At 46.8% G+C, this 13634-nt stretch overlaps 1 protein-coding gene across 1 annotated transcript in view; it reads left to right on the forward strand.

Moving 5' to 3' along the window:
* trappc10 (trafficking protein particle complex subunit 10) overlaps nt 1-13634 on the forward strand; it is a 108268-nt gene that overhangs the window by 22263 nt on the left and 72371 nt on the right. The window contains exon 2 of the mRNA XM_072585855.1: nt 7145-7226. Coding sequence (XP_072441956.1) covers nt 7145-7226 — 82 coding nt within the window. The remainder of the gene's footprint in view (nt 1-7144; nt 7227-13634) is intronic.

A 13634-nucleotide genomic window follows, 5' to 3' on the forward strand; every position in this document is an offset into this window, starting at 1 on the left:
GGTACAGTACTAGTGGGGACAGGTCTGTCCCTGTATAACACTGGGGTACAGTTCTGGTGAGGACAGGTCTGTCACTGTGTAACATTGGGGTACAGTACTGGTGGGGACAGGTCTGTCCCTGTATAACACATGGGGAACAGTACTGGTGGGGACAGGTCTGTCCCTGTATTACACTGGGGTACAGTACTGGTGGGGACAGGTCTCCCCCTGTATAACACTGGGGTACAGTTCTCGTGGGGACAGGTCTGTCACTGTGTAACATTGGGGTAGAGTACTGGTGGGGACGGGTCTGTCCCTGTATAACACTGGGGTACAGTACTGGTGGGGACAGGTCTGTCTCTGTATAATACTGGGGTACAGTACTGGTGGGGACAGGTCTGTCGCTGTATAACACTGGGATACAGTATTGGTGGGGACAGGTCTGTCCCTGTATAACACTGGGGTACAGTACTGGTGGGGACAGGTCTGCCCCTGTATAACACTGGGGTACAGTTCTGGTGGGGGCAGGTCTGTCACTGTGTAACATTGGGGTACAGTGCTGGTGGGGACAGGTCTGTCACTGTATGACACTGGGGTACAGTATTGGTGGGGACCGGTCTGTCACTGTATAACACTGGGGTACAGTACTGGTGGGGACAGGTCTGTCCCTGTATAACACTGGGGTACAGTACTGGTGGGGACAGTTCTGTCACTGTATAACACTGGGGTACAGTGCTGGTGGGGACAGGTCTGTCTCTGTATAACACGGGTACAGTACTGGTGGGGACAGGTCTGTCCCTGTATAACACTGGGGTACAGTACTGGTGGGGACAGGTCTGTCACTGTATTACACTGGGGTACAGCACTGGTGGAGACAGGTCTGTCACTGTAACATTGGGGTACACTGCTGGTGGGGACAGGTCTGTCACTGTATTTCACTAGGGAAGGTTCTGGTGGGGACCGCTCTGTCTCGGTATAACACTTGGTTTCAGTACTGGTGGGGACAGGTCTGTCTCTGCATAACACTGGGGTACAGTACTGGTGGGGGCAGGTCTGTCACTGTATTACACTGGGCTGCAGTACTGGTGGGGACAGGTCTGTCTCTGAATAACAGTGTGGTACAGTACTGGTGGGGACAGGTCTGCCCCTGTATAACACTGGGGTACAGTACTGGTGGGGACCGGTCTGTCTCTGTATAACACTGGGGTACATTGCTGGTGGATGCAGGTCTGTCACTGTGTAACACTGGGGTACAGCACTGGTGGAAACAGGTCTGTCACTGTGTATCATTGGGGTACAGTGCTGGTGGGGACAGATCTGTCACTGTATTTCACTAGGGACAGTTCTGGTGGGGACAGATCTGTCACTGTATTTCACTTGGGACAGTACTGGTGGGGACAGGTCTGTCCCTGTATAACACTGGGGTACAGTACTGGTGGGGACAGGTCTCTCGCTGTATAACACTGGGGTTCAGCACTGGTGGGGACAGGTCTGTCACTGTGTAATACTGGGGTACAGTCCTGGTGGGGACCGGTCTGTCCATGTATAACATTGGGTACAGTACTGGTGGGGACGGGTGTGTCCCTGTATAACACTGGGGTACAGTACTGGTGGGGATGGGTGTGTCACTGTATAACACTGGGGTACAGTACTGGTGGGGGCAGGTCTGTCACTATATTACACTGGGGTACATTACTGGTGGGGACAGGTCTGTCTGTGTATTACACTGGGGTACAGTACTGGTGGGGAGAGGTCTGTCAGTGTATAACACTGGGTTACAGTTCTGGTGGGGACAGGTCTGTCAGTGTATAACACTGGGGTACAGTACTGGTGGGGACAGGTCTGTCACTGTATTACACTGGGGTACAGTACTGGTGCGGACAGGTCTGTCCCTGTATAACACTGGGGTACAGTACTGGTGGGGACAGGTCTCGCACTGTGTAACACCGGGTTCAGTACTGGTGGGGATAGGTCTGTCTCTGCATAACACTGGGGTACAGTACTGGTGGGGGCAGGTCTGTCACTGTATTACAGTGGGGTACAGTACTGGTGGGGACAGGTCTGTCTCTGAATAACAATGGGCTGCAGTACTGGTGGGGACAGGTCTGTCCCTGTATTATGCTGGGGTACAGTACTGGTGGGGACAGGTCTGTCACTGAATAACACCGGGGTAGAATACTGGTGGGGACACGTCTGTCACTGTATAACACTGGGGTACAGTACTGGTTTGGAACGGATCTGTCACTGTATAACAGTGGGGTACAGTACTGGTGGGGACAGGTCTGTCCCTGTATAACACTGGGGTACAGTACTGGTGGGGATAGGTCTGTCCCTGTATAACACTGGGGTACAGTACTGGTGGGGACAGGTCTGTCACTGTGCAACACTTGGGTTCAGTACTGGTGTGGACAGGTCTGTCACTGTATAACAGTGGGGTACAGTACAGGTGGGGACAGTTCTGTCACTGTATAACACTGGGGTACGGTACTGGTGGGGACAGGTCTGTCCTTGTGTAACACTGGGGTACAGTACTGGTGGGGACAGGTCTGTCACTGAATAACACCGGGGTAGAATACTGGTGGGGACAGGTCTGTCCCTGTATAACACTGGGGTACAGTACTGGTTTGGAACTGATCTGTCCCTGTATAACACTGGGGTACAGTACTGGTGGGGACAGGCCTCACTGTATAACCGTGAGGTACAGTAGTGGGCGGCACGGGTGCAGTACTGGTGGGGACAGGTCTATCACTGTGTCACCCTGGGTACAGTCGTGGGCAACATGGTGGCACTGTGGTTAGCACTGCTGTCTCGCAGCGCCAGAGACCCTGGGTTCAATTCCCGAATCAGGCGACTGTGTGGCGTTTGCACATTCTCCCCGTGTCTGCGTGGGTTTCCTCCGGGTGCTCCGGTTTCCTCCGACCGTCCAAAAATGTGCAGGTCAGGTGAATTGGCCATGCTAAATTGCCCGTAGTGTTAGGGTTCAGGGGTAAATGTAGGGGAATGGGTCTGGGTGGGTTGCGCTTCGGCAGGTCGGTGTGGTCTTGTTGGGCCGAAGGGCCTGTTTCCACACTGTAATTAATTTAGATTAATTAATCTAATCTACAGTACTGGTGGGGACTCGTCCGTCACTGTGTAACACTGGGGTACAGTATTCTACCTCTTTCCGTCTGCACTCTTATCTTGCTATTGTGGCCCATGTGTGTTTTTGTATCATTGATGTATTATTTTGCTGTGGCATGTGAAAGAGCAAAGTTGTATGATTAGATATCAGTAACTCCTTTCTGAAATGATACTTACAGATGTGCTTTTTAGTTCTGCCCGGACCAACCTCATTGAAGCTGAGATACTGCCACTTTGCTGCTGCTGTTCTCCCGTATTGAACTGGCATCATTTCAGCTGGACAAGGTGTTGCTCTTAGCAACAGCTCCATGTTCTGCCTGATTTGTGATGTCACTCCCTGGGCTTGGCAATTCAGCCCCTTGAGCTGATCTTGCTAGTCTATCATCTCCATTGCTTGATTGATTTTCCACCAGCTCCCAGTTGCCCAGCCTCCTGTCAGGTCAGTTATCTGTCACTGTCTATTCTTACTCTGAGGGGAGGGGTGGGGAGAGGAGCTTAGGATCTGGAGTAAAGCAAAGAGAAACACACATACACACTGCAAGTGCAAATTCACAACTGCAGTAGCTCATCCCACCCACTGCACTCTCCGACAGGGCATCATACACGTTCATTCCCCCCTTGCATCTCCTGTTCTCTCAGGTTTCTGTTGTCATTAAGAAACAAGTGCTGGGAATCCTTCGCAGACCTGGCACCATCTGTGGAGGGTAGGCAGAGCCAGTGTTTCGAGCCCACTGACCTTTCTTCTGAATTTTGTTTCACCTTCCTGTGGTTGTACTGATGTCAGTTTTGGGTAAAAACAATGACTGCAGATGCTGGAAACCAGATTCTGGATTAGTGGTGCTGGAAGAGCACAGCAGTTCAGGCAGCTTCCAAGGAGCAGGAAAATCCACATTTCGAGCAAAAGTCCTTCATCAGGAATAGAGGCAGAGAGCCTGCAGGGTGGAGAAATAAATGAGGTGGGGGTGGGGGTGGGGAGAAAGCTGCATAGAGTACAATAGGTGAGTGGGGGAGGGGATGGAGGTGATAGGTCAGGGGGGGTGGAGTGGATAGGTGGAAAAGAAGTTAGGCAGATAGGACAAGTCATGGGGACAGTGCTGAGCTGGAAGGTTGGAACTGGGGTGAGGTGGGGGAAGGGGAAATGAGGAAACTGTTGAAGTCCACATTGATGCCCTGGGGTTGAAGTGTTCCGAGGCGGAAGATGAGGCGTTCTTCCTCCAGGCGTCTGGTGGTGAGGGAGCGGCGGTGAAGGAGGCCCAGGACCTCCATGTCCTCGGCAGAGTGGGAGGGGGAGTTGAAATGTTGGGCCACGGGGCGGTTTGGTTGATTGGTGCGGGTGTCCCGGAGATGTTCCCTAAAGCGCTCTGCTAGGAGGCGTCCAGTCTCCCCAATGTAGAGGAGACCACATCGGGAGCAACGGATACAATAAATGATATTAGTGGATGTGGAAGGCTCCTTTAGGGCCTTGGATAGAGGTGAGGGAGGAGGTGTGGTTGTAGGTTTTGCACTTCCTGCGGTGGCAGGGGAAAGTGCCAACACGGGAGGGTGGGTTGTAGGGGGAGTGGACCTGATCAGGTAGTAACGGAGGGAACGGTCTTTGCGGAAGGCGGAAAGGGGTGGGGAGGGAAATATATCCCTGGTGGTGGGGTCTTTTTGGAGGTGGTGGAAATGTCGGCGGATGATTTGGTTTATGCGAAGGTTGGTAGGGTGGAAGGTGAGCACCAGGGGTGTTCTGTCCTTGTCAGTTTTATTCACAATGTTAAGCTTTTGCCTCTTCCTCTGCTGACTTGAATTCCTCCTGATTCTCCCTTCCTGCAAAACAGGAGTTGGGGTAGACCATTTTGTACTGAGATGAGGAAACATTTCTTTCACTCACAGGGTAATGAACCTGTGAAATTCTCTCCCACAGAAGGCTGTAGAGGACAAGCCATTGTCCGAGTATGCTCAAGAAAGAGAAAGTTAATTGTTAGATTTCAAAGGCATCAAGACATAATGGGTGAAAGCAGGAGTATGACAATGAGATAAAGGATCAGGCTTTTTGAACTCATTCATGGGATGAGGGCGTCACTGGTTCGGCAGCATTTATTGCCCATCCCTAATTGCCCAGAGGGTAGTTAAGAGTCAACCCCATTGCTGTGGGTCTGGAGTCACATGTACACCAGACCAGGTAAGGATGGCAGTTTCCTTCCCTAAAGGACAATAGTGACCCAGGTGGGTTTTTCCTTACAATCAGCAATGGATTCATGGTCACCACTGGACTCTTGATTTTTATTGAATTCAAATTTATTGAGACCTGGGTCTCTGGATTAACAGTACAGTGATAATACAGGGAGAGTACGGGTAAGTGACGTTGAAATGCCCATCACACATGATTGAATGGTGGAGTGGACTCGATGGGCCGAATGACCCATTCCACTCCTATTTCTTATAATATCACTAGGCCATCGCCTGCCCATGATCATATTGAACGGTTTAAAGGGCCGAGGATCCTGCTCCTGCTCCCTAGTTTCTATGTTGTTTCACTGTCCATAGCTTACTTTAAATTTGGTAATCATGAGAAATACTTCCCTCTCTTTGACTCCTGCCTCTTTTGAAATTGCTATCCTTGCTGCCCTCAGCAAACTTAACATTTACAATATTATCTGTACATCCCCCATCACAACACTCCCTTCCTTCGCAAGTCCTACAATGCTGTATCACTTCCTAAACCGGTGTCATCTCTCCTGAATGTTCTTGTTGGAATTTAGCCATTCAGGTTCAGCCACAGTCACTAAAACACTGAGTTCAAAGTCACAGATTAGCATTAGGTTGTCTCTCTACCTGCTCTGTACATGCAGCGTACTTGCACATCACCAGCCTATTGACATGACTCTTTCATCATTCATCTCAGATGTAACCAGAGCAGAGACTTCTGATCTCTCTCAGACAACATTCCCTCGAATTCCACAAACATTAATCTTGGTCTTGATAACTTGTACAGAAATTTGTGAAGACAGAAAGCATCTGGTTCATGATTTTGTTCAAAATGCCATCTCTGTTGGTCTTAACATTGACACATTTGCCCTCTGTTATTTAGAATTCACAGTGTAAAACCTTGGTACTGACACCAAGGAATCACCTCCAGATTGGAATCTAATCAACTGATGCAGGGTAGTTTATTTATAGAATAGCGGATACCTGGGAGTGAATTACAGACTGGAATCTATTCGAGGTTCAGGTGGTTTATATACAGAATAACAGAGACTTGAATACATAGAACGGGCCGTTCGGCCCACAGTGTGCCACATACAATACCAGTGCCCCTATCGTACGTACCTCCATCACCACCCTGGCAGCACGTGCCATACTCCTACCACTGTCTGTGTAACAAAACAAACCGCTGGCCCCTCACATCTCCTTTGAACTTGCCCCCTAGTTGTAAATATTTGCAGCACCTTTTTTGAAATGCCAGGGTAAAGATAGTTAATGCGTTCTGCTCTGTTTGAATGTGTGAATGGGCAGATGGACTTCAATTACAACTGGTGATGTCATAGAATCATAGACTCACTACATACACACAGAGGCCATTCAGCTCATCGAGTCTGCACCAACCCTCTGAAGAGCATCACCTATCCCTGTAATGCTGTATTTCCCATGGCTAATCCACCAAGCCTGCACATTCCTGGACACTATGCGTGCAATTTAGCATGTCCAGCCTACCTAACCTGGATATCCTTGGACTTTGGGAGGAAACCACAATACCAGGAGAAAACCCACGCAGACACAGGGAGAATGTGCAAACTCCACACAGATAGTTATCTGAGGCTGAAATCTAGCCCAGGTTCTGGTGCTGTGAGGCAGCAGTTCTAACCACTCAGCCACCATGCTGGCCACTGTATCCTGTCAGATGTTTATCATAATGTGGTCTGTGTGATATTGGGGAGAGCTGACTGTTTTACTGGGTTGAGAGGGAATAGGCTTTGCTAAGCAGTTGATGGTTCAGAGGGATTGTGTCTGACTATGGAAATTGTGATTTAAGTCCCTATTGTTTTCTCTCTCCTGTGTTTAGGTGCAGGTGACCAGGCCCTCTTTTCCTCTGTTTACTCGATACTCATGCAGCAACTTCCACGAGAGCCAATGGAATGGAGAAGGTATTGTATCTGGAGTCGTTTATCCTCCATTTACCTATTTCATTAGCTGTCAGCAGGCTGCAGAATGCTGTAGGTCACAGACTCATTCCCAGAACATCAAGCTATTTGCATTTTACACAATTCTGAGACTGTCCCTGGCATGTGGGTGACATTGCCTTTTCCTTACTCTGAGTCTGAGAGAGGAATCCTGGCAGGAAATGGATTTACCCACACTGCTTTCCCGAAAACTCTATTCCTGCAAGATTGGTTCCTTCATCTGTCCTGCTTCAGTCTCTGACCCAGATATACTAGGAGACTCTATCCCTTTCCCAAGTTATTGCCTTGCCTTGAGGAAAGTGCCCCAAATTGGCACAGCCAGCGTTAAACCCTCAATGAAAATGCTGTGGATGCTGGAAATCTTTAATACCAGAAAATGTTGGAAATACTCAACTGGTCAGGAAGAGTCTGTACACAGAAACAGAATTAACGTTTTGGGTTAAATTGGTATTCTGTTGAAAGGCCACCTGACCTGAAGGTGTTGGTCTTTTTCTTTGATCCATTTAGAATATCTGGCACTTTTTTGTTTCTACTTTCAACTTGGATCCACTTGTGTCCAGTCCGCACGTATAGGACCATTGCCCAGGGGAGACCAATCTCTGGTGATTTTCTTTACACTTCAGGGTAGTATACTCACTGCCTGAGTGTTGACTGTTTGCTGTTAAGGCAGTCACTACTGTCACCCAGGCTTTGTCCATTTCATTGTTATGGTACTAACTGAAACCCTGGGACTGACATGTTCATGTTGATGCAATTCAGCTTGGGGAGGGAAGCCCACCAGTTCTCCTTACCTAACTCAGGCTACATATAACTCTAGTCCCACAGGATCATGACCAGCTCTTAACTGCCTTCATGTATCACCACCTTAGCAGAACCACTGGAGAGGCAAGCAGTAAACACTGAGATTGCCAGCGCTGCCCAGATCCTACAAATCGATTTAAGAAAAAAATCTTGGTTGATGAAGCTCTTCCAGATTAAATGTCTGAAACTGTAAATTCATAAAGTGTAAGAGAATTAGGTCAATCAGCCCATCCAATTCAATTAGATAGTGGCTGATCTGATGATCCTCAACTCCACTTTCCTCCCTTTTCCCCATGACCATTGATGCCCGGATTGGAGAGGAACTGTAGAAGGAGGTGAGGATGCAGGGTTGGATAAGGCTGGGGGAGTAATGTGTGAAGATTTAGCTCATTGTACTAAAGAAAGGGAGGGAAACAGCAACAGCTTGATCTTAAAGTTCCTCCATGTGCTCCTCACACTTGCTGTTGGAGGGGTGTGTGGCCTGGGAAAGTAAGACTGTTAGTTTGCTTGTATCTGAGAAAAGAAGCCAGGGTTAGCTTTATGTCCGAGGATGATGGTGTAAGAATAGGTGGAAGAGTTGGACATTTATTGGCTCAGTTAGATTTACTCATGAGTAGCCGATCCAGTTATCTTGACATACTATCAAGGCTGCATCTCTTGGACATAGCAGCGTGGAGATGAGGGCCTTACCCAGGGACAGTTGGAGTCATATCTGACACAGAGGAAAATGGTCTTGGTTGGTCAAGGTCAGTCATCTCAGCTGCAGGAGGTCCTCCGGGTAGGCCCAACCTCCTCCAGCTGCCTTATCAATGACCTTATCTCTGTCGTAAGGTCAGAAGTGGGCATGTTCACTGATCATTATGTAATGTTCAGCACCATTTTGTGACACCTCAGATACTAACACTGTCTGGTCTTGCTGCATTTGGACAGGGACAATGTCTAGGCATGGGCTGTGAAGTGACAAGTAACCTCCATGCCACACAAATACCAGACAATTCTTCTTTTAGCATATAAAATTAATGTACATAGGACTAGAGCTGATATGGTATATCAACAATTTAGATTAAACTAAATTTAGCATCTCAATGTTTGCAGATGACACAAAGCTGGGTGGGAGGGTGAGCTGTGAGGATGGTGCAGAGGTGCTTCACTGTGATTTGGACAGACTGAGGGAGTGGCGCAATGCATGGCAGTTGACAATCTGAGGTTATCCACTTTGGGACTAATGATACTAATGGGTTATAATCTGAATGGCGAGGGATTGGGAAAGAAGGTGACAAGACATATGAATATTCTTGTACACCATTCACTGAAAGTCAGCATGCAGGGTCAGCAGATGGTGAAGTAGGTAAATGGTCTGTTGGCCTTCATAGCATGAGGATTCAAGTACAACAACAAGGGTTTGTTTTGCTGTAATTATACAGGGCTTTGGTGAGATCACACCTGGAGTATTGTGTGTAGATTTGTTCTCCTTATCTGAGGAAGGATGTTCTAGCTGTGGTGGGAGTGCAGTGAAGTTTTACCAGACTGAAACCTGGGATGGCAGGACTGAAATCTGAGGAGAGCTGACTCGGTCAGGATTGTATTCACTGGAGTTTTGAAGAATGAAGGAGGATCGCAAAGAAAACTCTTAACGTTCTAACTGGACTAGACAGACTAAATGCGGGGAAACAAACCTGTAAAATTACATGCCTCAAAAAGCGGTTGAGGGTAAAATACATAATGTTTTCGAAAAGGAATTAGATATAATTATTCAGGCAAAAGGACCAAGGGATATGGGGAGGAAGCAGGAACAGGGTCCAGAGTTGGATGATCAGCCACAATCATGTTGAATGGTGGAGCAGACCCAAAGGGCTGAATGGCCTCCTCCTGTATCTAATTTCCATGTTTCTATTTCCAGCAATAAAGAATCTAATCATAGCACCTTGACATTCAATGATATTACCACCACTGAAGCCCCCATGATCAACACCCTGGATATTACTATTGACCAGAAACTGAATTGAACTGGTCATATTAATACAGTGGCTACAAGAGTAGCTCAAGGGGCTATGAATTATTGTGGTGAGTAACTCACCTCCTGACTCCCCAGAGCCTGTCCACCATCTATAAGGCACAAGTCAGCAGTGTGATAGAATACTCCCCACTTGCCTGGGTGGGGGCAGCCCCAGCAATATTCAAGAAGTTTGACACTGTCCAGGACAAAGAAGTCTATTTGATTGACACTGCATCCACAAAATCTGGTCCCTCTCCCATTAATACTCAGTAATAGCCTATTATCTGCAAGATGAACTGCAAGAATTTATAAAAGTTCCTTAGGCAGGAAATCTATATTTGATTCCATACAGAAAGACAAGGGCAGCAGAGACACAGGAACACCACCACCTGCAAGTTCCCTACCAAGCCACCTGCTATCCTGACTTGGGCAATATATACCCGTTCCTTGAGAGAGAGACAGAGAGACCAAGAGAGAGGGTTCGGTGTTGTGGGTAACTTTACCTTTAATTCGGAAACTTAAGGAACCTCACAAAAAATCAAGTACTGAAACAAAGATTTAAACTTTATTGCATGTAACAACTAAAATCGGAGCCCTCAAGCAAGCAAGTTTAAACCTCAACCCAACTTGCTCTTACCTGATTAGTGATGGAGTCTGGCCAAGATTTCACCCAAAAGTGCATGTCTCTGGAAGTGTCCAGGGTTTGGTCCTTGTACAGTGGTCTTCATCAAAGTTCTCCTGAGGTTTTTGAGATTATTATTGATTTTTTTTTTAAGTCTTTTAATCCAAATTACTGCAAGTCTGCAGCTTGCCTTCCTATCAGAAGCTGTGCTGAAGAAGAGTTATACCTGAAACGTCAACTTCTCCACTTCCTGATGCTGCCTGACTTACTGTCTTCCTCTAGCCTTCTGCCTGTCTATTCTTATCAGAAGCAGCTTCTTTGTATCTTGTCCCATTTGGCCTTGACTGTCTGTCTGTTTGAAGATGCAGCTTTTCCTGTGGTTAACTCCTTTCAAATCTTCTGCAGGCCAATCAGTTGTCCTTGTGGCCATAAAGCACCCAGTTTATCAGGACAGTGTCAAAGCAACTTTGTCTATGTGATCTCCACTCCCTTCTTCCCAAGACGTTGGCTAATTGCTTCCAAATCCTGTATAAGCTTGTCTTTATCCTTTAGTCGTTTATTCTGGACAGTGTTAACGCTGCTTCTTTCCATGTCTGACAATTTATCTTTGATTCATCAATCCACGAACAGTTGTTAAAGTTGTGTAGTCAATAATATCACACAGGCAGATAGAGAGAGACAGACAGACTGAGATAGCTGTTTTAGTGAGATTCAGAGTATCAGTGATGGTGAAGAGATGGTTGAGCAAATCAGTAACTCAAGAAATGCTGTGGCATCTTGGTAGGGAACAACCACTCAATAATTGGGATTTTGAAAGTGCAGACTGAACTCGGGGCATTGTTTTTGCAAGGCTGGTATAGTAGGAGGTCAGGCTGGGAGAATGCAATTTGATAAATGTAGTGATTGGTGTGGGCCTTTATACATGGGGTGAGTAAGGCAGCATGTGATGGTGAAAGGATGGCCATGAATGTAGGTCATTGAGAGACATGGAAGGAGAAATTCAGGCAGGGTAACCAAGTGGAGAACTCAGGGGAGGGATCTTGGGGAGTAGAGTTAGAAGTTGAGGGACGAAGACTAGAAATCTCAGTAACTGAGGGTCGGGCAGTTTGGTAATATAGAATCATAGAATTGTACAGTTCAGAGGAGGCCATTCGACCCATCGTGTCTGTACCAGCTCCTGAAAGGGCTACCCATTTAGTCCCATTCTCCAACCATATCTCTGTCGCCCTCTAACTTCACTTTCAAATATGCCCAATTTCTCGACATTTTCCTTGTATCTAAAAAGTCTCTTTTCTGGAATAATTCAAGTAAATCTCCTTTGCACTCTCTCTCCAGGGCTTTAACATCCATCCTTAAATAAGGTGCCAGGAATGTGGTCTACAATACTCTGAATGTGGTCTGACCAATGACTTGTGGAAGTGTAGCGTCACTTCCTTGCTTTTATACCCTTATGCCTCTATTTCTAAACCCAAGGATCCTGCAAACCTTCTTAGTTATTTCAACTTTTAGCCACCATACTACTATTACCATCAAACCAGGGGACCAATCCTGGTTCAATGAAGAAGGCAGGAGGGCATGCCAGAAGCAGCAGCAGTCTTACCAGAAGATGAGGTGTCAACCTGGTGAAGCCATCAAAGAGGAGTACTTGCATGCCAAAAGGTGGAAGCAGCAAGTGATAACAAGAGCTAAGCGATCTCAGGAAACAATTCCGATCGAATCTCTGCAGTCCTGGCATATCCAGCAAAGCGATTGTGGACCAAAATGAGGAGATGACATTACAGTCTCTGTGCTAATGGTAGTGAGTAAGCTAATGGAGTTGTGGGCTGACCGGACTCTGAAGTCTAGGGGACTTTCACCTTGTTTCTTAAAAGTGATGACAAGTGAGATTGTTAGTTGAGGGATCGGCATTAATTTTCCCAACTTAGCGAGATTCTGGAACATTTCCATAGACTGGTAAGTCAAAATATATTTGTAGAAATACATTTAGAAATATCACTACTTTATTCAAGGGAGGGAGGCACAAAGTAAGCAACTATAGGCTCGTTAGTGTAACATCTGTCATGGGGAAGGTGATAGAATTAATTATTAAGGAGGTTATGACTGGCCGTGTAATAAAAATGCAAGATAATTGGATGAGTAGCATGTCTTTATGCAAAGTAAATCATATTTAGCCAATACCGAGGACCTCGATTTTGCGGCATTTGATGATCTAAATTTCAGATTATCTGGACAAGATGGCAAGGTTCTGATGCTTGGCGAAACTGTGTTATCTGGCATTCAATTATCTGAAAGTTCAATTAACCAAATAAAATACTCCCCACCTCGGTCGTTCGGATAATCAAGGTTCCTTTGTGTATTGGGATACGTTTGAAGGAGCAATGTGATCTTTGGATCAAGGGAATGAAGACATACTGTATTTGGGTTTCCAGAAAACACTTGACAAGATACCACACCAAAGCAGGAGCTCCTGGTGTTGGCGATACCATCTGAGGTTGGCTGGCTAGCAACAAACAGCCTGTGTAAATATGTCTGAGTCGGGAGAAATCCAGCAGATGAAATGTAATGCCAGCAGATGTAAGGTTGTTCAGTGTGGCAGGAGGAATAAAATGCAGAGTACTTCTTACAGAGAACAACTGCAAAAATTCTGAGGGGCAGTGGGATTTTGATGTTCACAAGTGGAAGGCTGATGGGTTTACAGAATCACAGCAGCACAGAAAGAGGCCACTCAGCCCATCGTGCCTGTATCTGTGTTTCAAATCAGCATCATTACCAAGTGCCAATCTCCTGCTTTTCTCCCTGCACTGAAAACCAGTTCTTTCCAAATAACCATGTAATGCCCCGCTTGAATGCTTCAGTTGAACATGCCTCAACCACATTTTCAGGCAGCAGTGTGGTCCATATCCTGACAGTTAGCTGAGTGAAAAGGTTTTGTTTTGCATCACCCTTGCTTCTT

This window comes from Chiloscyllium punctatum, chromosome 15 (genome assembly GCF_047496795.1).
Source record: "Chiloscyllium punctatum isolate Juve2018m chromosome 15, sChiPun1.3, whole genome shotgun sequence".
NCBI classification, from domain to species: domain Eukaryota; kingdom Metazoa; phylum Chordata; class Chondrichthyes; order Orectolobiformes; family Hemiscylliidae; genus Chiloscyllium; species Chiloscyllium punctatum.